This window comes from Salmo salar, chromosome 28 (assembly GCF_965601325.2).
Source record: "Salmo salar chromosome 28, fSalSal1, whole genome shotgun sequence".
NCBI lineage: Eukaryota > Metazoa > Chordata > Actinopteri > Salmoniformes > Salmonidae > Salmo > Salmo salar.
This window is the reverse complement of record NC_138318.1, coordinates 26278992-26306531: the sequence shown is the minus strand read 5'-3', so window position 1 is coordinate 26306531 and position 27540 is coordinate 26278992. Positions and strand designations below refer to the sequence as shown.

Genomic DNA, 27540 nt, shown 5'->3' with positions numbered 1-27540 from the left:
ATTGAATCAGCGGGAAACACAAGAACTAAATCACAGATAAGTATAAGGGAGCAGGAGAACTTATACATTGGTTACAAGGACCTTTCAAGCACCAATTTGAGGAAATGTCTGATTTTCAAGGTAGGCCTATTCCAGTACTTGCATTTCTGAGCTTCAAATTCAACTAGGCTACTTCAAGCCCCTTTTATTCATTAACATGACAGGTGTAACATGGAAAACAAAATGTATTAGTCATGTTATATCATTACCAGATCATAGTGTGAATAAGCCCACTAGGCTATGTCATTTTTTGTCATTATATCCAGAATAATTAATAGGAGTAGCATTAGGTGTTGCTTCTATCCTATACAATTGGCACAGTTGACTGTGTACACAAAAACATATGAAACATGAATTCATTACCTTGATGCTTTCTCTTTTAAATCTAACGATTCAATTAACTAAGGATATTAGATCCAACATGGATCCAGGCACAACTCGCTTCACCGGCGTAATGAATAAGACACCAAAATATTCTGGACATTTCTCGCAAACACCTTTTTCCTAGCACTTGGGCTGTTGTTGTATTGCATGTGCTATCACAAATGCCGTCCGTCACTTGACTGTCATTCAGAAAATTCCTTCCTGGATGATGATGTATGAAAATATCATGGCGTAACTAATCAGGTGGACACCAAATGCGCATCCAACAAGTATTATGCATACTTATTGAAGAACCACGTTAATGACAGTTTCGATTTAGGTATTAAGTATCAAGGTAAGGGGACTCTTTCCGTTAGAAGCGTTCGATTTTGCATTCGCATACTGTACGTCATTTTGGATTTGTGTGTGCCCATGTAAATTGTTTTCACCCCGTAACATAAGGAATACAAGAAATGTTACACTGCATTTCTTTCTGAGATCTCTATACAAAAAAAACATACAGCTAGATCCAGGATTCTTACAGGGTTTCTTACAAGTTCAATGTCTAATTTAACTGATTGTTTAATATATGATATAACGACAACTTAGACTGCCATAAATGCAAGGACAGAAATTGTATGTTTTATGTCACACGATTTTGGACAAATCCGTCAAGACACCAACCATGATAAAGAATTTTATTGAATATAGCTATGATTTCCCCTTATATCTTAATGCAATGACATGAAAAACATTTGCAGATTATTATCAATGACTTATCAACAGCTGTAACAAGTTGTCCAGCGTAGGAAATACTCACTGTTACCCTAGTCTATAGAAAGACCCATTTATACTATAGTAAACTGTATATAATACAGTACACTACAGTAAATACTACATTCTGCAAAAACACTACAGTGAATGCTACAGTAAAATCCACAAAAACACTACAGTGAATACTATAGTATTCCTAGCATAGCATACACTATAGTACTTTTTCATGTGGGTAGGTCTTGTTATAGCCCTACTGTAGGCAATAGTACCCTGTTGTGACCTTTGAGCAGAGTGACAACCTCTCTGCAGCATCCTGATTTGTCTGTTGGATAACGTGTAAACATAAACCTCCACTCAGGTCAGTTCAGCCTGGCTCTGCTCTGTATGTTAGCAGTGGTCTGAGGTTCATGAAATATGAGCCCTATGCTGTAGGCAGTGGTCCCAGGATGATGACATGTGAGCCTTGATCTGTAGGCAATGGTCGCAGGAAGATGACATAAGAGTCTTGATCTGTAGGCAATGGTCACAGGAAGATGACATATGAGCCTTGATCTGTAGGCAATGGTCGCAGGATGATGACATATGAGCCCTGTTCTGTAGGCAATGGTCGCAGGAAGATGACATATGAGCCCTGTTCTGTAGGCAATGGTCGCAGGAAGATGACATATGAGCCCTGTTCTGTAGGCAATGGTCGCAGGAAGATGACATATGAGCCTTGATCTGTAGGCAATGGTTGCAGGATGATGACGTATGACATATGAGCAGTGAACAAGCAGAAGCAAGTTGCCTTAGCAACTCTGATTGATGACATGTGCCTGGGCATAGTGCGCACACGCACACAGACACACAGTCACACAACCAACCAGTCACACATTCACACTCTCCATCTCATGTGCCATGTTTCAGAATATGTCTGCAGGTCCCAGTTCTAGCTGCTGCTGTACTATTCTGTTGTGATGACAAAACACCAGTGCTGTAATAGCCTAGATGTCATGGCCCCAGTCTGATGACAAATTAGTGCACCATTCTCCTTTATTTTTTCTCTCTCTCTCTCTCTCTCTCTCTCTCTCCCCTTCAGCTCCTCTATAGAGATATCATCCACCTCCCACCCACACTCCCTCTCTCCCTCCCCCCTCCCACCCTCTCTAACACTCCTGCCAAGAGATTATTGTCAAATCGGTTTTGTTTCCTTCCCAATAGGTTTCATCTACACTCTTAGAAAAAATTGTTCCGAAAGGGTTCTTTGCAGTGGGATAGGGTTCTATAACATCCTTAGAACTGTTTTTGGAAGAAAGGGTTCTTTGCAGTGGGATAGGGTTCTATAACATCCTAATAACTGTTTTTGGAAGAAAGGGTTCTTTGCAGTGGGATAGGGTTCTATAACATCCTAAGAACTATTTTTGGAAGAAAGGGTTCTTTGCAGAGGGACAGGGTTCTATATATCCTAAGATCAGTAGAACCATATACTGTATCATATTTCCAAGCATTGTCTATTGCAGGGTGATTTCAGAATATAATGTTTTAAAGTGTGTTTTTGCATGTACATTTAATGCTACACAAAGGGACAGCTCTAGCAGGGAAGAAATCTGACCAACTTCCACTTGTAAAAGTGGAATCCTATGACGGTGCCACGTTGAAAGTCACTGAACTCTTCAATAAGTCCATTCTACTGCCAATGTTTGTCTATGGAGATTGCATGGCTGAAATAGCCAAATACTTAATTTGATGGGGTGTATACATTGTGTACATGTAATATTTTGTCATAAATAATTACATTTTAAAGGTTAGTAAGGCTGGTGGAACCTTTCATAGTGTGTCCTAGGAAGAATGTTTAGATGATAAAATGGTTATTGGTAGATCCCTTAATAGAGGGTTCTAGGTCAAACCATATACAGGGGGTTCTATGAAGAACCCTACACAGAGGGGTTCTAGGAAGAACCTTTAGATTATAAAATGGTTCTTGGTAGAACCCGCCATAGAGGGTTATTGGCAGAACCCTAAATAGAGGGTTCTAGGTCAAACCATATACAAGGGGTTCTATGAAGAATCCTACATAGAGGGTTCTAGGTAGAACCAAAAAGGTTTCCCCTATAGGGACAAACCGAAGAACCCTATAATGGTTCTACTTAGCACCTTTTTTTCTAAGAGTGTATTTTCATGGCATATTTTTATACACAGCTTGAAAATTGCACCTGGCGCTGTTACAGATTTTTCAATGCCCTTTTATCAAGCTGTTATTGATACAATTTCTTGAAAGAGATAAGATGAACTGTATCCAGTTCTGTGTATATTGCCTCATGCCAGTGCCCCACTCTTCAAACTGTTTTTGATTCTTGAAAGAGATCAAACGATTTAAGATGACATGAAGGTTAGAAATATAAAAACTATCCAGACAATTCAGATAGATGTCTGTATACTGTACCCCTTTGTTTAAGTTTAGTGTAGTGTAGTGTAATCTAGTATAGTGTTTATTTTTTGCTTTTTTTGAGCTGTTCGAGCCATAATATGGACTTGGTATTTTACCAAATAGGTCTATCTTCTGTATACCACCCCTACCTTGTCACAACAACTGATTGGCTCAAACATATTACAGTAAGAAGGAAAGAAATTACACACATTCACTTTTAACAAGGCATACCTGTTAATAGTAAAGCATTCCAGGTGACTACCTCATGAAGCTGGTTGAGAGAATGCCAAGCGTGTGCAAAGCTGTCATCAAGGCAAAGGGTGGCTACTTTGAAGAACCTCAAATATAAAATATATTTTGATTTGTTTAACACTCTTTTGGTTACTACATGATTCCATATGTGTTATTTCATAGTGTTGATGTCTTCACTATTATTCTACAATGTAGAAAATAGTAAAAATGAAGAAAAACCCTGTAAGGAGTAGGTGTGTCCAAACTTTTGACAGGTACTGTATATTTACAGAAACCCATTTTTTACATTTACATTTTAGTCATTTAGCAGGCGCTCTTATCCAGAGCGACTTACAGTAGTGAATGCATACATTTCATACATTTATTTTTTCTTCCGTACTGGTCCCCCGTGGGAACCCTTATAGATTAAGTCATTAACACAGTTATAATGACCACTTCTTCTAACATGTCTTGGCAGCTCTCCCCGTTTCTAACGGTGTATACTCACTAAAACCTAATTGACTCTGAGGTGCTTAAAGATAATGTGTGGATAATGCAGTCTGTGCAATCAGGAGAGCCAGCTACACTACCATGTGTCCCAAATGGCACACTGTTTCCTACAAAGTGCACTACTTTTGACCAGTGCCCATATAAAATATGCCTAACTTTCTTACTGTCTGTCAGTATCCACAAAACTTGGCACATATTTTCAGATACCTACACACAGCGTCATACAACTTATCAGGTAGGGACGATTGTTCAATTGGTACATTTTATTCAGGGCAGTACGGTACTGTACGATGATGCTTGTCATCAGTGTTTAGTGGATTTTTCCTTCTTAATGGCATTATAGCCTGGTATTTAATAAAGTAGTGCTGATTCAACTTTAGGCTAGCTGCTGTCTCTCTGTTGTCCTGGTTTGCGTCCCAAGTAGTACCCTATTCCCTATGTAGTGCATTACTTTTGACCAGAGCCCTAATGGCCCTTGTTAAAATTAGTGCACTACATAGGAAATAGGTGGCATTCTGGGACATAAACTCTGTAGTTCTGCTGTCAGCTCCTGTGGAGTGCATTGTGTCTCTGAGGTCAGTGTGTAGTCTGATAATGCATTGCGTGTGTGTGTGTGTGTGTGTGTGTGTGTGGGAGCCTGATGAATTTAGATGTTTGTGGATTGGTAGTGAGAGGCACATCCATCATCAGCAGGGTATATTTTAATCAGGTTTCCTGCTGAGGCCTTAATCAGCGTTTTTACTGCAACACCTGCATCGTGTACAGCTGTTAGCTCTCATTACTCTCATCTCTCACTTCACACACACTTAGTCACCTCCCTCCCTCCCTCCCTCCCTCCCTCCCTCCCTCCCTCCCTCCCTCCCTCCCTCCCTCCCTCCCTCCCTCCCTCCCTCCCTCCCTCCCTCCCTCCACACAACATACCCACCCACCCTCCCTCCCTCCCACCTTCCTACCTACCTCCACACACCTCCCTATCTATCTATCTACCTACCTACCTACCTCCACACACTTACCTACCTACCTCCCTACCTACCTACATCCCTACCTACCAGGGCCGTAACTACATATGAGGACACCGAGGTCCGAACCCCATTGATTTTGATAATCACTTTCACTCAGATATCATATTATCATGGCATAAGTCATGGCAAAATGTGTAGAATAGCTGGAAATTTGCTTTAAACTGCAAAAATGTCTCCCTCTGTGAGTATTAGATTATATTTTTCTATCCCAGTGGTGAGTTAATGTGTAGCGGCTAATTGTATAGCTACAGTAATAGGCTATGTGTTTGTAGATGGACTGATGTGATGTCTTGGCTAGGGGGGGGGGGTTAGAGTTCTGCAAACAGAATTCTGACATACACACACACACTCCCAAACAGGGGTTGCACACAAAATGGCACACTTTAAAGTGCATTATCTTTGGCCAGTAGTGCATTATTCACAGAAAAGTGTCAATTTCCGGTCATACACTTCCAAAAATTGCTTTTGTCCGAAATGGCACCCTCTTCCCTGTACTGTATAGTGCACTTCTTTTGGCCATATGGATTTAACTTTTTCTCCCTTACCCTCCCCTTTCCTCCCTGCATCAACCTAGGTTGTGTATAAAAACAACGACGTGCGACTCGAGCTCTCCAGGATGGCCAAACAAGGTGATGCCAAAATGAAGGTTCACGGCATTGTGGCTTTTAAATGCGAGAACGTGGCGACCCTTGACCCCATCACCTTTGAGACTCCCGGGTCCTTCATCACGCTCAACAAGTGGAACGCCAAGAAGACGGGCTCCATCTCCTTCGACTTCCGCACCACAGAGCCTAACGGGCTTCTCCTCTTCAGCCACGGCAAGCCCAAACAGGCTCCCAAGGTGACTTCCGTATTATGTTATTTTATCTCTTTTATTGCCTCATGATTATTTTTGAAAATGTTTGACTATAAAGTGTGTTGTGATTTTAAATGCACTTTAAATAAAGAATGATGGGATTTAATTCAAGGATTCCAAGAGCCCCCTGACGCTGAAGGTGGACTTCTTTGCCATCGAGATGCTGGATGGCCACTTGTATCTTCTGCTGGACATGGGGTCAGGGACCACCAAGACCAGAGCCGTCAACAAGAAGGTCAACGATGGGGAGTGGTACCACGTAGACTTCCAACGGGACGGACGATCAGGTAATAACGTTTTATTTTGCTGTTATTGGTGTGATGGATTTTGGAGGAGGCCATGGTGCCGTGATTTGAGTCTTTAATCCTCGTAAGGGTTTCCTGCCCTCTCTTCCACTGCGTGTAGACATAGTAGGAATTCTGTCTGACAACTGAAAACATTTAGTCTGACTGCTGAGCGAGTTTCGTCTGACAATTGAGGGACTTCCAAATATGGATGACATTGTAATGGTGATGAATAAATGAAGCTACATTACCTCAAACAGTCACCATATTATCATGCCAGTAAGGCAATCCCTCTCCCTGTCTTCTCTCCCACTGTGTCCTCAGTGCCTCTCCGAGCATCCAGTGTTATACACACACACACACACACACACACACACACACACACACACACACACACACACACACACACACACACACACACACACACACACACACACAGCCCTTCCGAGCCCCCAGTGAAACCATTTTCTGATCCCTGTTGATTTGCTTATCTAAGCAGCAATTTGTTAGCGTGTGTTCACAGCCAAGGCCCTGGCAATGTCACGGTGCAAATTACATACGCCCCCCAACCATGTTTACTGCTCCTTCTCCACTAGTGGGAATTACATTAACTGTTTCAATACTCCATGAAGCCACACAGAGCAGAGCCATACAGCTACACACACACACGCATCCACGCACGCATCCACGCACGCATCCACGCACGCATCCACGCACGCATCCACGCACGCACTATTGAGTAGGAGGTCAGGGTACACTACAGAACCATCACAGCTGTGGCCTTGTTCATGTTACTGACTACTCTAGCACAGAGAGGAGAGGAAGAGAGGAGGGTAGATGTGTGTGTGTGTGGGGAGGTAGAGGTGAGGAGGAGAGAGGAGGGTGGAAGTGTGTGTGTGTGTGTGTGGGAGGATAGAGGTGAGGAGGAGAGAGGAGGGTGGAACTGTGTGTGTGGGGGGGGTAGAGGTGAGGAGGAGAGAGAAGGGTGGAAGTGTGTGTGGGGGGGTAGAGGTGAGGAGGAGAGAGGAGGGTGGAAGTGTGTGTGTGGGGGGGGGGGGGGTAGAGGTGAGGAGGAGAGAGGAGGGTGGAAGTGTGTGTGTGTGGGGGGGTAGAGGTGAGGAGGAGACAGGAGGGTGGAAGTGTGTGTGTGTGGGGAGGTAGAGGTGAGGAGGAGAGAGGAGGGTGGAAGTGTGTGTGTGGGGGTGGGGTAGAGGTGAGGAGGAGAGAGGAGGGTGGAAGTGTGTGTGGGGGGGGGTAGAGGTGAGGAGGAGAGAGGAGGGTGGAAGTGTGTGTGTGTGGGGGGGGTAGAGGTGAGGAGGAGAGAGGAGGGTGGAAGTGTGTGTGTGTGGGGGGGGTAGAGGTGAGGAGGAGAGAGGAGGGTGGAAGTGTGTGTGTGGGGGGGGGGTAGAGGTGAGGAGGAGAGAGGAGGGTGGAAGTGTGTGTGGGGGGGTAGAGGTGAGGAGGAGAGGAGGAGGGTGGAAGTGTGTGTGGGGGGGGGTAGAGGTGAGGAGGAGAGTGGAGGGTGGAAGTGTGTGTGGGGGGGGGTAGAGGTGAGGAGGAGAGAGGAGGGTGGAAGTGTGTGTGTGTGTGGGGGGGTAGAGGTGAGGAGGAGAAAGGAGGGTGGAAGTGTGTGTGTGTGGGGGGGGTAGAGGTGAGGAGGAGAGAAGAGGGTCGAAGTGTGTGTGTGGGGGGGGTAGAGGTGAGGAGGAGAGAGGAGGGTGGAAGTGTGTGTGGGGGGGTAGGAGGTGAGGAGGAGAGAGGAGGGTGGAAGTGTGTGTGGGGGGGGGTAGAGGTGAGGAGGAGAGAGGAGGGTGGAAGTGTGTGTGTGTGGGGGGTTAGAGGTGAGGAGGAGAGAGGAGGGTGGAAGTGTGTGTGTGGGGGGGGTAGAGGTGAGGAGGAGAGAAGAGGGTGGAAGTGTGTGTGTGGGGGGGGTAGAGGTGAGGAGGAGAGAGGAGGGTGGAAGTGTGTGTGGGGGGGTAGAGGTGAGGAGGAGAGAGGAGGGTGGAAGTGTGTGTGGGGGGGGGTAGAGGTGAGGAGGAGGCAGAGGAGGGTGGAAGTGTGTGTGTTGGGGGGTAGAGGTGAGGAGGAGAGAGGAGGGTGGAAGTGTGTGTGTGTGGGGGGGTAGAGGTGAGGAGGAGAGAAGAGGGTGGAAGTGTGTGTGTGGGGGGGTAGAGGTGAGGAGGAGAGAGGAGGGTGGAAGTGTGTGTGGGGGGGGTAGAGGTGAGGAGGAGAGAGGAGGGTGGAAGTGTGTGTGTGAGGTGAGGAGGAGAGAGGAGGATAGAAGTGTGTGTGTGGGGGGGTAAAGGTAAGGAGGAGAGAGGAGGGTGGAAGTGTGTGTGTGGGGGGGTAGAGGTGAGGAGGAGAGAGGAGGGTGGAAGTGTGTGTGGGGGGTAGAGGTGAGGAGGAGAGAGGAGGGTGGAAGTGTGTGTGGGGGGGGTAGAGGTGAGGAGGAGAGAGGAGGGTGGAAGTGTGTGTGTGTGGGGGGTAGAGGTGAGGAGGAGAGAGGAGGGTGGAAGTGTGTGTGTGTGGGGGGTAGAGGTGAGGAGGAGAGAAGAGGGTGGAAGTGTGTGTGTGGGGGGGTAGAGGTGAGGAGGAGAGAGGAGGGTGGAAGTGTGTGTGGGGGGGGTAGAGGTGAGGAGGAGAGAGGAGGGTGGAAGTGTGTGTGTGAGGTGAGGAGGAGAGAGGAGGATAGAAGTGTGTGTGTGGGGGGGTAAAGGTAAGGAGGAGAGAGGAGGGTGGAAGTGTGTGTGTGGGGGGGTAGAGGTGAGGAGGAGAGAGGAGGGTGGAAGTGTGTGTGTGTGGGGAGATAAAGGTGAGGAGGAGAGAGGAGGGTGGAAGTGTGTGTGTGTGTGGGGGGGGGGGGGGGGGGGTAGTGGTGAGGAGGAGAAATTTAGAAACCTTTTAGCAGAACATTTTTTGTCAAACATTTCAGGCACATAATAATTATGTTGTGTGAACCAAAAGCAACAGCAATCATTTGACTCCTCCTGTGACATGGTAGACCAACGGTGTTGCACTGTGTCGAGACAGGCGACCAAACCCACTGGATGTATCATGTTATCACAATTAGATTTGCTACCCTATTATCCCTCTATTTAACTGTATCTTTCATCCCTCCCTCCCTCCCTCCCTCCCTCCCTCCCCTCCCTCCCTCCCTCCCTCCCTCCCTCCCTCCATACACATGTATTTTCCTTGTTGTCAGTGACTCTCCAAAGCCTCACTTCTCTCTTTTTTCCTCCTTTTTTCTCCTTCTCCGCTCTGCCCGAGTTTCCATGGAAACGGGAGAGAACAGGTCTCTCTCTGTCTCTCTCCTCCCCTCTCTCTCTCTCTCTCGTAAACTCTCTGTCCATTTATTTTTCATTCCTTACTTAATTTCTCTCTCTTTCTCTCTCCCTCTCTCTTTCTCTCCTTCTCTGTTTCTCTTTCTGTTTCTCTCTCTCTCTCTCTCGCTCTCTGTCTCTTGCTCTCTCTCTGTCTCTTTCTCTTTGTCTCTCTCTCTCTGTCTCTCTCTCTTTCTATGTCTCTCTCTCTCTCTCTTTCTCTTTGTCTCTTTCTCTCTTTCTCTTTGTCTCTGTCTCTCTCTGTCTCTCTCTCTCTCTGGACTGAGACAGTTACTGCACAGTGTTACGCTGAGCTCAGCACTCATTTCAAAATCATGTTTTTTCTACTCTCCCTCCTCAAATCTGAAGTCTGGACAGTGTTAGCTGGGAAACTCAGGAGATTGGAGAGAGGAGAGGAGAGGAGAGGAGAGGAGAGGAGAGAGAGGAGAGGAGAGGAGAGGAGAGGAGAGGAGAGGAGAGGAGAGGAGAGGAGAGGAGAGGAGATAGGGGAGGAGATAGGGGAGGAGAAGGGGAGGCTAGGGTTACTCTTATGGTGTGGAAGTCTACTCTCAAAATAGCTGTGGCTAGAGAATGTGTTTGCCATGTAGATACTGAATTGCAGCTTTCACATACAGTATAAGCATACATTGAAAAGTGATGTTATTTTCAAAATATAAACCTCCTTAAACTTGCAGGCATTTCATAGATAATGTGAAAGTAAAAAGAGAAAAGGAATTTTGCAACTAAATGTTTTCTCTCAAACGCTACATGGTATCTAAAAATATACGTTTTTAACTGTGTTGCCATGCTGAGTTGTGTGCACGGTCTTCATGCATGCAAGTACCTAATGCATATTTTATTGTGTGTGCCACATGAAAAAACTCTACAGTTTACTTTAAATATACTACTGTATTTACTATAGAATTATTGAGTAAACTGTAGTGTACTGTAGAATACTATACTACACACTATAATATCCCTCGATCATGTGTAGTACTTACTATAGAATGTTGTAGTATACTGTAGAAAATAATACTAAATATTATGGTATTATCCGGAAAAAACACACTGTAGTAAATACTACAGTAATGTCCACAAAAACACTACTTTGTTACTTAAATACCACATTACTTAATTTGCATATACAATGCCCATTCCCCTTCCCCGTATCCCAATTTGTGCCACCCATAAGTGAGAAACATGCATACCAAGTATAGACTAATGTGTTCCGTACAGGTTATAGAAAAGAGCAGAAGCGCTGAACTATCTGTTCAGACCCCAGACCTACCTACCTACAGGTTATAGAGAATTTGCTATTTTAGTATTTCTCAAGTAGGTTATCTCAGGGATAAAGTCTACACTTCTATGACAAAGATAATACAACTTTATAGTAAATCCTACAGTAATGTCAGCTAAAACACTATAGTAAATACTACAGTATAGTACAGTCCGCAATAACAAATGGTACCGTATTCCCTAAATATTTTCCTACTTTTAAGCCAGGGACCACAGGGCCATTTTGAATGTTGCCTCTCTACAGTATAGTAAAGTTTTCTATTTAAACTATACTACAGTATTGTTTTTGCAGACTTTAGTCTGTAGTTTTTTTGCAGACTTTAGTCCTTAAAAACACTACAGTGAATACTACAGTAAAGTCTGAAAAAACACTACAGTGAATACTTTAGAATTTATACCATAATATTGAGGAGTATTTTTCATGTGGGAGGACGTACAGTACATTACCAAAAGTATGTGGACACCTGCTCGTCGAACATCTCATTCCAAAGTCATGGGAATTAATATGGACTTGGTACCCCGTTTGCTGCTATAACAGCCTCCGTTCCTCTGGGAATGTTTTCTATTAGATATTGAAACATTGCTGCGGGGACTTGCTTCCATTTAGCCACAACAGCATTAGTGAGGTCGGGCATTGATGTTGAGTGATTATACCTGGTTCGAAGTCGGCGTTCCAATTCATTCCAAAGGTGTTCGATGGAGTTGAGGTCAGGGCACTGTGCAGGCCAGTTAAGTTCTTCCACACCGATCTCGACAAACCATTTGTGTATGGACCTTTGTGCACAGGGGCATTGTCATGCTGAAACAGGAAAGGGCCTTCCCCAAACTGTTGCCACAAAGTTGGAAGGACAGAATTGTCAAGAATGTCATTGTATGCTGTAGAGTTAAGATTTCCCTTCACTGGAACTTAGGGGCCTAGCCCAAACCATGAAAAACAGCCCCAGACAATTATTCCTCCTCCACCAAACTTTACAGTTACCATTATGCATTCGGGCAGGTAGCGTTCTCCTGGTATCCACCAAACCCAGATTCGTCCATCGGACTGCCAGATGGCGAAGCGTGATTCATCACTCCAGAGAAGGCGTTTCCACTGCTCCAGAGTCCAATGGCGGCAAGCTTTACACCACTCCACCCGACGCTTTGCATTGTGCATGGTGATCTTAGCCTTGTGTGCTGCTGCTCAGCCATGGAAAACCATTTCATGAAGCTCCTGACGAACAGTTATTGTGCTGACATTGCTTCCAGAGGCAGTTTGGAATTCAGTAGGCAGTGTTGCAACCAAGGACAGACTGTTTTTACGTGCTACGTGCTTCAGCACTCAGAGGTCCATTTCTGTGAGCTTGTGTGGCCCACCACTTCTTGGCTGAGGTGTTGTTGCTCCTAGATGTTTCCACTTCACAATAACAGCGTTACAGTTGACCGGGACAGCTCTAGTAGGCCAGACTTTTGACGAGCTGACATGTTGGAAAGGTGGCATCCTATGACGGTGTCACGTTGAAAGTCACTGAGCTCTTCAGTAGGGTCATTCTACTGCCAATGTTTGTCTATGGAGATTTCATGGCTGTGTGCTCGATGTTATACATCTGTCAGCAAACCTGTGTGGCTGAAATAGCCAAATCCACTAATTTGAAGCGGACCCCACATACTTAATTGTTTTTTTATAGTGTATATTAAGTCAGGCACTGTCGCTAGGGCAATACGTAATACTGTGTTTGTAATTAGAGTAAGTCAGGCTTTGTTAATCCTAAACCAAACCTTTGAAGATTAGACCTCATATGCATTCTTGCCTAAAAAAATTATATATATATATATATATATATAGAAATATATATATATATATATATATATATATATATATATATATATATATATATATATATATATATATATATATATTTCAGTCTCGAACTAAATAGTATACAGTTTGTTACCACAGGAGTGTTGATTACCATCATCTGTTGTACACAGCAAGCAAACCTGGAGGCTAGAAACTGGGAAATGTTTTTTTCACTGCTAGAGAAGAAAGTTAAAAACTTCAGAGTTAAAACATATCAAGAGACATATTCCCACTATTCCTGTTTGTGACGGCGACTTGATCAAGTGGATACAAGGATGCCAATTGGATGCCAGTCTCATGTTATTGCTATGCTTGTCACGCTTCCCTATAGTCTACCTGGTTTCCGGTTTCAGACACACTCAGACAGACACCGTACAGTCCTTAGAACAGAGTTTAATGGTAGGTGGGCTCCCATGTGGCGCTGTGGTCTAAGACACTGCATCTCAGTGTAAGAGGCGTCGCTGCAGTACCTGGTTTGAATCCAGGCTGCATCACATCTGGCCGTGATTGGGAGTCCCATAGGGCGGCGAACAATTGGCCCAGGTTTGGCCGGTGTAGGTCGTCATTGTAAATTAGAATTTGTTCTGAACTGGCTTGCCTGGTTAAATAAAAAAACATGCTGAACACTCTTTTAACATGAAGCCTGATCCCAGATCTTTTATCCCCGGTCTTTCCATCACCTATGGCCATTGTCACAAGATGGCATACACAGATCTAGGGCCAAGTTATCAATCCCTGCCTGTTGTCAAAGTGCAGAGTTGTTCCCCCTCCCACCCCCAACCGCAGAGCCCTTTCTTTGGCAATGACCCTACCTTTCAATAATTAATCAAATGAAAGTAATGTTTGAAGAATTTAATAATAAATTAATCCACAGGGCATCAGCCAACAAAGCACAGTTGGTCCCAGGAGTGAGTGAGTCACGACGCTGCATATGGCACCGTGCTGGGATTTTCATCTGGCTGTTCCCATGTTTTATTAATACGCACACACTCACACACCGCAGAAACGTGTCTCTCACAAACAGTGCAACAAAAGCAGCCCAGCCAGCCCATAAAGGCTTCCGCCTTGATCAGTCGCCATGGTGCTACTTCAGTTAGAGTTTTGTGTTACAGAGAGATGGCGACAATGGTGGATTAATGATGACTTCACTGCACAGACTTTCTTTTGATCCTGACAATTATGACACTGTTATGATGTAGCAGAAAAGCTGTAGCTCCATCATCCATTGCCAGTGCATGCTTCACTCAGTAGCCATAGAGGGATGATGATAACGGTGAATTATGGATGATGTTATTACTGCACTTTTGCTGCTTTTCGACTGTAAAGGGGGTGTGGTATATGGCCAATATACCACGGCTAAGGGCTGTTCTTATGCACGGCACAACGCGGAGTGCCTGGATTCAGCCTTTAGCCGTGGTATATTGGAGCAGGTCCACTGGATCCATGGCCCAGTGAGACGTTGGTGCCGGCCATGTAGATGGAAATAGAAAAGCCTGAGCCTTTGGGTAAAACACTGGGGTAAATCCTGTATGGAAATCCACCATGAGAGATCCATATGAAAGCCTCAGGATCACTTTGTCTGTGTCCCAAAAGGCCACTGTATTCCCTATATAGTGCACTACTTTTAAACCAGGACCCATAGATCCATTTGGAATGCAGCCTCTTTTTTGGTGGCACTTTTCTTGAAAGGTGCGTCCTGACAGTTCCATAACAAATGAAAGTAAAAATAAATAAATAATCTGAAATAATACTACCTGTAAATACATTCACCAGTAAACACAGACTCCCAGGAGAGAGTGAGTCATCATTAACCTGTAACAAATTATTTTTGTTATCGTCATGTTTTTCACAATATTAAGACACTGTTATATGACACACAGTTCAAGGAAAGTGCAACCTTATTCCTTACATGCGCTTCCTCATAGATCACACGCACGCACGCAGGCACACACACACACACACACACACACGGAAAGTGTTACCTCATTCCTTCCATCCTCTTCCTCAGGGAGGAAGGGAGAGAGGAAGGGGATTTGGAAGCAGTGTGAGTCCGTAAATGGATTCTGACAGTCTAATACTTGAGAGACGAAAAAGCCATTTTTGTTCTGTACTGTAAATGCTCTTGAAAACTATTTACGGGATTGTGTCAACAGTGGACTAATGAACAACATTCTAAAATATAGTTTAAGGGAACTATCCCTTTAAAAACCCCTAGAGTCAATTGACATACGTCACACGGTGATGTCATTTTGAATATGTCCCTGTGTGTTTATGCTAGAGACTTGACGTTTAGCTGCAGCTCAATCCCCTCTTTCTGCCGATATAAAGGTTGTGCCTACTCCATAACATGAGGCTTGCTAAAGCGCCCTTTTTCTACACATGAGAGGATCCGGGCAAGAAAGTCGTCACGAAATTGTTTGTAAAACCCGAGCCGTGTGAGCTACAAACTCCTAAGATGACACTCTCACTAACACAACATTGTCAGTTGTTTGGCTCTACGACATCTCCAAGCTTTACGGGAGTCGTCTGAACTCGCTGACGTCCTCATTTCAAAGAGATCTTCTCACAAAACTGACTGTCCAGACCGATCCTGTCACAAGTGTCATTGAAGAGATGAGACCAAGGCGCAGCGGGTACCGGAATACTCATACTTTAATAAATTATATAAAGTGAGTAACGGAAAAAAACAAGAAACAACAAGAACGACAGCTAACAGATTTGCAGGCTAACATAATGCAGTGCAAATACAACTACCCACAAAAACCCAAACCAAACACACACCTATATATAGGACTCTCAATCAGAGGCAACTAGCAACACCTGCCTCCAATTGAGAGTCCAACACCCCAAACCTAAACATAGAAAAACTAAACTAGACAGAACATAGAAAACATAGAAAACACAAACCCTCTGCCACGTCCGGACCAAAACTAATACAATTACTCCCTCTGCTGGTCAGGACGTGACAGATCCGTTAGAGCTACAAGGTGTTGGTTGTTCTGCTCTACGACACACTAAATTCAGGTCATATGACGGTAACCCAGGCTGGAGAAAATTCTAAAAGAGAATAGGGGGGTAAAATGTTCCATGAATAACATGACCAATCATGCATCTGAATTATGATTTACAGTTTTCTTACACTGTAATTCTATTCCAGAATCTGACATTGCTCGTTCTAATATTTCTATATTTCTAATTTATTTTTTGTATACATTTTTTGGGATTTGCATGTATAGTTTTGTATTGTTAGGTATTACTTCACTGTTGTAGCTAGGAACATAAACATTTCACTACACCCGCGATAACATCTGCAAAATATGTGTAGGCGACCAATACAATTCTGTTTGCCATTCAAGCAAGAATATTAGAAATGTTTTAATCTCTTGTGAACAGACAATCGTATCATAACTAGTATCGTAGCATCTGTCAACAGACTGTGGGATGCCATGACTTAACAGACTGTGGGATGCCACCTGCGTGCTTAGTCCCCTCCTGTACTCCCTGTTCACCCATGACTAATGGCAGCGCATGACTCCAACACCATCAATAAGTTTGCAGACAACATGACGGTGGTAGGCCTGATCACTGAATACAATGAGACAGCCTTCAATGAGGATGCAAAGAGCTGGCAGTGCGGTGCCAGGACAACAACTTCTCCCACAACGTCAGCAAGACAAAGGAGCTGATCGTGGACTACAGGAAATGGAAGGCCTAGCATGCCCCCATCCAAATCGACGGGGCTGTTGTGGAACAGGTCGAGTGCTTCAAGTTCCTTGGTGTCCACATCACTAAGCATCTACCATGGTCCACACACATCAACACAATCGTGAAGAGGGCATGACAATGCCTCTTCCCCTCAGGAGGCTGAAAGGATTTGTCATGGGCCTTGAGATCCTCAAAAAGTTCTACAGATGCACCGTTAAGAGCATCTTGACTGGCTGCATCACCGCTTGGTATTGCAAAATCCTAGAGGAAAACCTGGTTCAGTCTGCTTTCCAGCAGACACTGGGAGACAAATTCACCTTTCAGCAGGACAATAACCTTGAGGCAAATCCAATGCCGCACATTACTGAGTACCACGCTCCATATTTTCAAGCATAGTGGTGGCTGCATCATGTTATGGGTATGCTTGTAATTGTTAAGGACTGAGGAGTTTTCAAGATAAAAAAGAAACGGATTGGAGCCACAGGCAAAATCCTAGAGGAAAACCTGGTTCAGTCTGCTTTCCATCAGACACTGGGAGATGATTTTACCTTTCAGCAGGACAATAACCTAAAACACAAGGCTAAATATGCACTGGAGTTGCTTACTAAGATGACATTGAAGGATCCTCAGTGGCCTAGTTACAGTTTTGACTTAAATTGGCTTGAAAATCTATGGCAAGACTTGAAAATGTCTGTCTAGCAATGATCAACAATCAACTTGACAGAGATTTAAGATTTATTTTAAGAATAATGTTCAAATTTTGTCCAATCCAGGTGTGCAAAGCTCTTAGAGACTTACCCAGAAAGACTCACAACTGTAATCCCTGCCAAAACATATTCTAACATGTATTGACTCAGGGGGTTGAATACTTAAAGTATGTAATCAAGATATATTCGTGTTTTATTTTTACAAACTTTATGATTTTTCTTCCACTTTGACATTAGAGTATTTTGTGTAGGTCGTTGTAAAAAAATGACAATTAAATCAATTTAATCCCACTTTGTAACACAACAACATGTGGAAAAAGTCAAGGGGTGTATAGACCGTATGGACAGTATATGACGAGGAAAGGTGAGTACAGCAGTATTTATATAGGATGAGCCTTGACTACAATACATATGGAGTGACTGTATATCTAACTGTAGATCTATCTGTCTGTATAATTTATTATACGCCACTTTTAAAGAGGTCCATCTGATGGGGGTACAACACTGAATTGCGTATTGTCTACAGTGTACTGCGAGTTTGTCTGACTAAATGGATGTAAGTGGAAGATTAGAGGGGAGATGTCAGCATCTTTCAGACGTCTTCTCTGAGTGGTGCTCCCTTTCCTGTTGTCACTTGTCACATTTCTGTAAGTAAGTGTGTAAACAAAGTCAAGCTATGTTTAAGTCACAAGGCAACATGGCACTATACAGTCCCCTTAGGTGGCTAGTAATATCTACACGCCAATGACATGAATAGGATAACACTGTTAGATTTACCTATAGCTACTGCTTGGGAATTATTTATAGTGAAAAGGGATGGAGGGAGGCAAACGTCTTAGTAAAAGGCAGAGAAATGAAGGGAGGAGAAGGCGGAGCAGGAAGAGGAGGATAGATAAAGAACATAATGGCTGTATAAAGAGAAAAAGAATGAGGGAGGAGAAGATGATGACAGATAAGACAAAAGAAGAACCTAGAGGGCGGAGGAAGAAATATTGTCTCAGAGAGATATGTAGCAAATAGAATTTCTAAAAACTACGAACATAATGATAATGACAACATGCTGCTGTGTAGAGAATCCCATTACTGGCTCCATATTGCCTAAGTGCCATTACTGGCACCCTATTCCATTCATAGTGAACTATTTTTGACCAGAACCCTATTGGCCTATGGTGCCATTTGGAACACGTTAATTGACTTCCCTCAAGCCACACTGTCAAATCAAATCAAATTGTATTGGTCACATACACATGGTTAGCAGATGTTAATGCGAGTGTAGCGAAATGCTTGTGCTTCTAGTTCTGACCATGCAGTAATATCTAACAAGTAATCTAACAATATCACAACAACAAAGGAATGAATAAGAATAGGTACATATAAATATATGAATGAGCGATGGGGGAACGGCATAGGCAAGATGCAGTAGATGGTATAGAGTACAGTACATACATATGAGATGAGTAATGTAGGGTATGTAAACATTATATAAAGTGGCATTGTTTAAAGTGACTAGTGATACATTTATTACATCCAATTTTTTATTATTAAAGTGGCTAGAGATTTGAGTCAGTATGTTGGCAGCAGCCACTCAATGTTAGTGATGGCTGTGTAACAGTCTGATAGCCTTGAGATAGAAGCTGTTTTTCAGTCTCTCGGTCCCAGCTTTGATGCACCTGTACTGACCTCGCCTTCTGGATGATAGCGGGGTGAACAGGCAGTGGCTCGGGTGGTTGTTGTCCTTGATGATCTTTTTGGTTTTCCTGTGACATCGGGTGGTGTAGGTTTGCTGGAGGGCAGGTAGTTTGCTCCCAGTGATGCGTTGTGCAGACCTCACTACCCTCTGGAGAGCCTTACGGTTGTGGGCGGAGCAGTTGCCGTACCAGGCGGTGATACAGCCCGACAGGATGCTCTCGATTGTGCATCTGTAAAAGTTTGTGAGTGTTTTGGTGACAAGCCAAACTTCTTCAGACTCCTGAGGTTGAAGAGGCGCTGTTGCGCCTTCTTCACCACGCTGTCTGTGTAGGAGGACCATTTCAGTTTGTCAGTGATGTGTACCCTGAGGCACTTGAAGCTTTCCACCTTCTCCACTAATGTCCCGTCGATGTGGATAGGGTGGTGCTCCCTCGGCTGTTTGCTGAAGTCCACAATCATCTCCTTTGTTTTGTTGACATTGAGTGTGAGGTTATTTTCCTGACATCACACACTGTAGGCCGTCTCGTGGTTGTTGGTAATCAAGCCTACCACTGTAGTGTTGTCTGCAAACTTGATGATTGAGTTGGAGGCGTGCATGACCACGCAGTCATGGGTGAACAGGGAGTACAGGAGAGGGCTGAGAATGCACCCTTGTGGGGCCCCAGTGTTGAGGATCAGCGGGGTGGAGATTTTGTTTCCTACCCTCACCACCTGGGGGCGTCCCGTCAGAAAGTCCAGGACCCAGTTGCACTGGGCGGGGTCGAGACCCAGGGTCTCGAGCTTAATGACGAGTTTGGAGGGTACTATGGTGTTAAATGCTGAGCTGTAGTTGATGAACAGCATTCTTACATAGGTATTCCTCTTGTCCAGATGGGTAAGGGCAAGTTGGGGTGGGGCAGCAGGTAGCCTAGTGGTTAAGAGTGTTGGGCCTGTAACCAAAAGCTCACTGGTTTGAATCCCCAAACTGACTAGGTGAAAAATCTGTCTGCGTCCTTGAGCAAGGCACTTAACCCCAATCCTCCTGTAAGTGGCTTTGGATAAGAGTGTCTGCTAAATCACATAAAACATAAATGTACAGTCCACCGCACATGCTCGTTAGTTTTACTATCCTTGTGGGGACCAAACAATTTATTCCCATTCAAAATCCTTTTTTCCCTAACCCGAACCCTAAACCTAACCCTAAACCCCTAATCCTAATCCTAAACCTAACCCTAAACCCCCTGGTGAAATGTCACGTCTTGTCCGAAATGTCCTTGTTTTACTATCCTTGTGAGGACTTATGGTCCCCTCAAGGATAGTAAAACCAAACCACACACACACACACACACACACACACACACACACACACACACACACACACACACACACACACACACACACACACACACACACACACACACACACACAGGGTTATCCATATGAGTGCCAGAGTATGAACTTCCCTTTTCCCAGTTAATGAGTGTGATGTAGTGGTTAGTGGTCTCGTTAGCCCTAACATGAAGGGAGGAGGTCTGGCTGCATGATGGGTGGCCCTGCCAAGTGCCTGAGGCTTGGAAGCTCGGTCGCAGGTAGCAGCACACCAGCTGTGGCTAGAGGGAGGGAGAGGGGGTGGTGTGTGTGTGTGTGTGTGTGTGTGTGTGTGTGTGTGTGTGTGTGTGTGTGTGTGTGTGTGTGTGTGTGTGTGTGTGTGTGTGTGTGTGTGTGTGTGGTCAAAGGGGAGGTTCTAGGGACAGATGCCCAGGTCGGGACCATGTGGAAGGAGCTGGAAGGTGTTAGACGGAATAGGTTAATCACTGTGCAGACCAGCATCCTTTTATTTGTGCGTGTGTGTGGTCGGTCAGAGGGGATGTTCTGGAAACAGATGCCTGGGGTTGGGAGCCTGTGGAAGGAGCTGGAAGGTGTTAGGGTGTGGAGGTTAATCACTGTGCAGACCAGCCTCCTTAGCTGTCACCTTGGTAAATGGACACTAGGTAATGGAGAGGGTAGCTAGCTGGGGCTTAGGGTGTAGCATATAGAACACACCAGAGATGCTAGCTAGATAATAGAGTGACTGTTTTGGATGGTTATTTTTAAGCAATAGTTGCTAGGGTCTTGGGGGCAGGGGCTGGCTCACATTGGATGCAGACCTACAGTAGAACCAGCCTGTGTAGCAAAGAACATAGCAACTCAGGTAAAATGGATGCTAGGTAATAGTGGGGCTGAGGCTGGCTTAACTTGGCAATAGAAATTGGACCAGTCTGTAGCAAAATGGATGCTAAGTAATACCTAGGTAATTTAGCTGGTGCTGTGACTGGAGCTTGCTCACCTTGGCTAAAGTCGAGAGACATACTGTAGCGTATTACAAATCAGGGATACAATGGAAGCTAAGCTTACTAGCTAATATAGGAATGGCCATATTTCTCCCAGCCAGTGGGGCTGGCTAACATTGGTGTTAGAACAGCACAGTGACTCAGTGGGGAAATGGATGATAGCTCCAAAGCTCCATGAGAGACTGTTTTGGATTGTCACTGCTTATTTCCTTTTGTTCATTCAGGAAATATAAGACCCTATACTGGTGTGTTGTTTCCCCAAAACTCCGGCCAGCCCCAGTGAAAATCCATGTGTAGTTTGGGACATGTTTCAGTAGCAAAACAATCGGGCTATTAGGAACAAATCAACACTATGCTGTTACGCACGTACACACGTACACATACACGCACGCACACACACGCACACACACGTACGTAACGGTCCAGCGGTTTTCCCTAAGGCATTGAGGCCATATAACTTAGCTGGTTGATATCTACCACAGTGTGCATTTGTCAATCAAAAAGTGAATTACTACTATGAGAAGACAAATATCCTTACCTCTCCATCACATTTCTCTCTACTTTCTCTTTCTCTTTCCCCCAACCCTCACTCCCCCCTCTCCCTCCCTCCCTTACAGTCCAGTCATGTCCGCCGTTGTTTACCGCGCTCCACATCCAGAATTAAAGCTGAATGAGAGTGATAAATCAAGGAGAGGGAAATTCACTAACTCTCTCCACCAGGTTTATGTGTTGGAGAGAGAGAGACAGATGGGAACACAGGAGAGAGAAAGAGAGGGAGAGAGAAACACAGAGAAGGAAAGGGGATAACTAAAAAGGGAGATGGAGAGAGAGCGAGGGAGGGAGGGTGAGGGCGAGAGAGAGCGAGAGAGAGGGCGAGAGAGAGAGAGAGAAAAGAGCGAGAGAATCAAGCTTCAGTTCGTTAATCACTCTGAAAAGATGGCCAAGATGGGGTTTGTTGTTTGTTGTTTGGTTCGGCTCTGAAAATGATAGAGGGTGTGAGGGGGCGCCCATTTTTCTCTCTTTTCTTTACCCCCTCTGTTATTCTTTTATGACCGCTGCTGTATAGATAAAGGAGATTTACAATGGGGGGAAGTACAAGGAGAATAGAATGGAGAGTTACTTCTATGGGATCACAGATTACTAATTGGCCTCGGCTTGCAGTCATCTATATGACTTACGTGCTGTATGAACCACAGACCTGGGTTCAAATACTATAAAAAAAATACTTTATCTGTGCTTAACTGAGTTTGCTTGGCTTAATGGAATTAATAGGAGAGTAGAAAAAGTGCAAACCTGGCTAGAGCGAAAGTATTTTAAATATTTTGAGTAGTATTTGAAGCCAGGTATGTTTAACGTTCATTCCAGAAGAAGAATATCCCAACCCTGTAATTAAACTTCTTGCTCCATATGTATTGAACCATTTATTCATTCATCTGGTTTTTATTGGTGTTTTTGCAGCTGCCGTTCCGTTGACATGTGAATAACATACAGTATATTAACAGTTGTTTATTGATTGATGCGTGTGTTACATTCAGGATCCATCTTGTCCATAATAACGAATCATCTGAATTGAAATGGAATTGAATCCATCCCCCAACGAAGTGTTACACTTCAACACTTCATCCTCCCAAAATTCTTACACCAACCCTCACCCCGTCTCCACCCAGGTACCATCTCCATCAACACCCAGCGGCAGGCCTACACGGCCCCAGGAGAGAGTGAGATCCTGGATCTGGATGATAACCTGTACCTGGGAGGACTACCAGAGAATAAACTAGGCCTGGTCTTCCCCACAGAAGTACGTTACGATAAGATTGGATTTCAGTATTGTAAAGGGGCGTATATACCCGTTTCGGTTGAGTTTCTGAAAGAAGATCAAACAATACATTTCTGTTACATTATCACACAATAGTTTGTGCACTTTAATTTCTGTTAGTCATTTTATTAACCAATGTTTAATCCACTTCTTTAGGTTTGGACGGCTCTCCTGAACTATGGCTACGTGGGCTGCATCCGGGACCTGTTCATCGATGGCCAGAGTAAAGATGTCCGCCGCATGGCCGAGGTTCAGAAGGCTGCCGGAGTCAAACCATCCTGCTCTAAAGAGCCGCCCAAGCAGTGCCTGTCAAACCCATGTCAGAATAACGGTGTCTGCCGGGAGGGATGGAACCGTTACGTCTGTGACTGCTCAGGGACGGGATACCTGGGACGCTCCTGTGAGAGGGGTAAGACATCAGGTTTTAAATAGTTTTGCTCTGTATTTCATCTGTTTCTGGTTTTGATGAATGGCTATTTGTAAAGAGTTTTGTGACTCCTGTGATAGACACATCCCGTGTTTAAATTGATTGGTTGATTGGTTAGTTGCTGGAGGTTGGGATTGAGATCAAGATCAATATTGTTTACATAGTTCTGACAATGCTTGTGTAAAAATAAAGTATTGTTTGTTGAAATGTCTCTGTATTGTAGTGCTGACTAGTTTGTTGAAAGGTCTCTGTATTGTAGTGCTGACTAGTTTGTTGAAAGGGCTCTGTATTGTAGTGCTGACTAGTTTGTTGAAAGGGCTCTGTATTGTAGTGCTGACTAGTTTGTTGAAAGGGCTCTGTATTGTAGTGCTGACTAGTTTGTTGAAAGGTCTCTGTATTGTAGTGCTGACTAGTTTGTTGAAAGGGCTCTGTATTGTAGTGCTGACTAGTTTGTTGAAAGGTCTCTGTATTGTAGTGCTGACTAGTTTGTTGAAAGGGCTCTGTATTGTAGTGCTGACTAGTTTGTTGAAAGGTCTCTGTATTGTAGTGCTGACTAGTTTGTTGAAAGGTCTCTGTATTGTAGTGCTGACTAGTTTGTTGAAAGGTCTCTGTATTGTAGTGCTGACTAGTTTGTTGAAAGGGCTCTGTATTGTAGTGCTGACTAGTTTGTTGAAAGGGCTCTGTATTGTAGTGCTGACTAGTTTGTTGAAAGGGCTCTGTATTGTAGTGCTGACTAGTTTGTTGAAAGGTCTCTGTATTGTAGTGCTGACTAGTTTGTTGAAAGGTCTCTGTATTGTAGTGCTGACTAGTTTGTTGAAAGGTCTCTGTATTGTAGTGCTGACTAGTTTGTTGAAAGGGCTCTGTATTGAAGTGCTGACTAGTTTGTTGAAAGGTCTCTGTATTGTAGTGCTGACTAGTTTGTTGAAAGGGCTCTGTATTGTAGTGCTGACTAGTTTGTTGAAAGGTCTCTGTATTGAAGTGCTGACTAGTTTGTTGAAAGGTCTCTGTATTGTAGTGCTGACTAGTTTGTTGAAAGGTCTCTGTATTGTAGTGCTGACTAGTTTGTTGAAGAGGTGCTCTGTATTGTAGTGCTGACTAGTTTGTTGAAAGGTCTCTGTATTGTAGTGCTGACTAGTTTGTTGAAAGGTCTCTGTATTGTAGTGCTGACTAGTTTGTTGAAAGGTCTCTGTATTGTAGTGCTGACTAGTTTGTTGAAAGGTCTCTGTATTGTAGTGCTGACTAGTTTGTTGAAAGGTCTCTGTATTGTAGTGCTGACTAGTTTGTTGAAAGGTCTCTGTATTGTAGTGCTGACTAGTTTGCTGGCCGTGTTTATTTCTATATTCTGCTGGACTCCAAGTTGTTTGGTGTGTGTGTGAACACTTCTCTCAGGATGTCAATTTACATTCAGGTTATGAACGTAGATCCCTTCTCCCACTATCCTTACTTTACCCCGCTGTGCACTGTGCTGTGGAGGGAAAAAGAAGCAGGTGTGGGATTTAGTGGTGGTGGAGAAAGGAGAATTGAGGGGAGGAGGGCATCAGAATGAAATGTGAATATAATTGACATCAAAGGCTGCATTAAAAGAGAAGGGCTTTAAGCCGTTCATTACACACGCTGCAGATTTGGGATGCTTTGTCAAAGGAGAGAGAGGAGACACCACCTCCCTGCTTCTGTGTGTGTGTCCCTGTGTGTGTATAGTGGACACTCTTTGCTGCATGGTACTGAAGGAGGAGTCTGTCAGTTACCAACTCCAAGAAAGAAAACAACAGAATATGAATACTAAATATATATGTTGGGGATGAGGATGAAGAGTGAGAGATAGAAAAGCTGACTGATGCCCTTCACATGAAAAGGTTTTCACTAACAGTCAGGAATAGTTTCTTCAAAAATATGACATTTATTTTCAATAAATAAATGAATACAAAACATGGCAGCGTTAAAATAGTAAAAACAAGGATTAAAAGACTAAGACCAAGTATAAAATAAACATCTTCACTGGTCTGGTCTGGTCCTTGCTAATCTCTATCTGCCTCTGGCACTCGCCCACCAACATTAAACACATGTAGCTCACTAGGTCAATTAGTTTGGAGGAGCCTACAATTAGCAATTAGCCAACCTGTGCTGGCATTCAAATGTTGCTCACACACATTCAATGAAAGGCAATTAACTGGTTAAAATTAAATGGTGGTAGAAAACAGGGCCATAAACACAAATAAACACATAAAATACACATTTAGCACAACCAGGGGGAAATGATCAGGCTTAAGAGAGGATATGTTCACATCATGAAAGTAGAAAGAAAGAAAGAAAGAAAGAAAGGAAAGAAAGAAAGAAAGAAAGAAAGAAAGAAAGAAAGAAAGAAAGAAAGAAAGAAAGAAAGAAAGAAAGAAAGAAAGAAAGAAAGAAAGAAAAGAGGTGGAGGAAAGAGAAAGAACGAGAGCCAGAGAGCGAGAGACATAGTACGAGAGACAGAGAGAGAGAATGAGGGAATGAGGGGCATAGCTACAGTGATGGCAAAGGAGGTTGGTGGCACCTTATTTGGGGAGGACGGGCTCATAGTAATGGCTGGAACAGAATCAGTGGAATGGTATGAGACTCACCAAACACTTGGTATCCATGTGGTTAATACTATTCCATTTATTCCATTCCAGACATTATTATGAGCTGTCCTCCCCTCAGCAGCCTCCTGTGAGTGAAAGTATAGGCCTCCTAAACTGCACTGCAAAATGGCTGTCTTCTCCTGCTAACCATTTGGCTCATTAAACCACTCACTCATGACCGGACTCATCGGAATATCATCTCTCTCCCTCCTCTTGCTCCCTCCTATCTGAGGTATAGAGAGGAGGGGAACTATTAGTAGGTGGAGGGAGAGAGAGATAATTAGAGTTTGAGAGTCTCCAAGGATGCCCCTTTGCTGTGAATAAGACATACAGTACCAGTCAAATGTTTGGACACACCTACTCATTCAAGGGTTTTTCTTTATTTCTTACTATTTTCTACATTGTTGAATAATAGTGAAGACATCAAAACTATGAAATAACACATATGGAATCATGTACTGTAGTAACCAAAAAAGTGTTAAACAAATCAAAATATAATTTATATTTGAGATTCTTCAAAGTAGCCACCCTTTGCCTTGATGACAGCTTCGCACACTCTTGGCATTCTCTCAAAAAGCTTCATGAGGTAAGGTAGTCACCTGGAATGCATTTCAATTAACAGGTGTGCCTTGTTAAAAGTTAATTTGTGGAATGTATTTCCTTCTTAATACTTTTGAGCCAATCAATTGTGTTGTGAGGTAGGGGTGGTATACAGAAAGAACAGCTCAATTAAGCAAAGAGAAATGACAGTCCATCATTACTTTAAGACATGAAGATCAGTCAATCTGGAACATTTCTAAAACTTTGAGAGTTTTTCAAGTGCAGTTGCAATAACCATCAAGTGCTATGATGAAACTGGCTCTCATGAGGACCGCCACAGGAAAGGAAGACCCAGAGTTACCTCTGCTGAAGAAGACAAGTTCATTAGAGTTACCAGCCTCAGAAATTGCAGCCCAAATAAATGCTTCACACAGTCCAATAACAGACACGTCTCAACATCAACTGTTCAGAGTAGACTGCGTGAATCAGGCCTTCATTGTCGAATTGCTGCAAAGACACCAATAATAAGAAGAGACTTGCTTGGGCCAAGAAACACGAGTCCAAATTTGAGATTTTTGGTTCCAACTGCCGTGTCTTTGTGAGACGCAGTGTAGGTGAACGGATGATCTCCGCATGTGTGGTTCCCACTGTGAAGCATGGAGGAGGAGGTGTGATGCTGTGGGGGTGCTTTGCTGGTGACACTGTGAGTGATTTCTTTAGAATTCAAGGGACACCTAACCAGCATGGCTACCACAGCATTCTGCAGCGATACGCCATCTCATCTGGTTTGCGCTTAGTGGGACTATCA

At 43.9% G+C, this 27540-nt stretch overlaps 1 protein-coding gene across 18 annotated transcripts in view; it reads left to right on the top strand.

Annotated features, from left to right (window-relative positions):
* LOC106589744 (neurexin-1a) overlaps nucleotides 1-27540 on the top strand; it is a 517413-nt gene that overhangs the window by 184108 nt on the left and 305765 nt on the right. For all 18 annotated transcript variants that reach the window (XM_045709960.2, XM_014180042.3, XM_014180038.3 and 15 more), the window contains 4 exons: nucleotides 5921-6187; nucleotides 6315-6489; nucleotides 23017-23147; nucleotides 23322-23574. In XM_045709960.2, the coding sequence (XP_045565916.1) occupies nucleotides 5921-6187; nucleotides 6315-6489; nucleotides 23017-23147; nucleotides 23322-23574 (826 nt within the window). The remainder of the gene's footprint in view (nucleotides 1-5920; nucleotides 6188-6314; nucleotides 6490-23016; nucleotides 23148-23321; nucleotides 23575-27540) is intronic.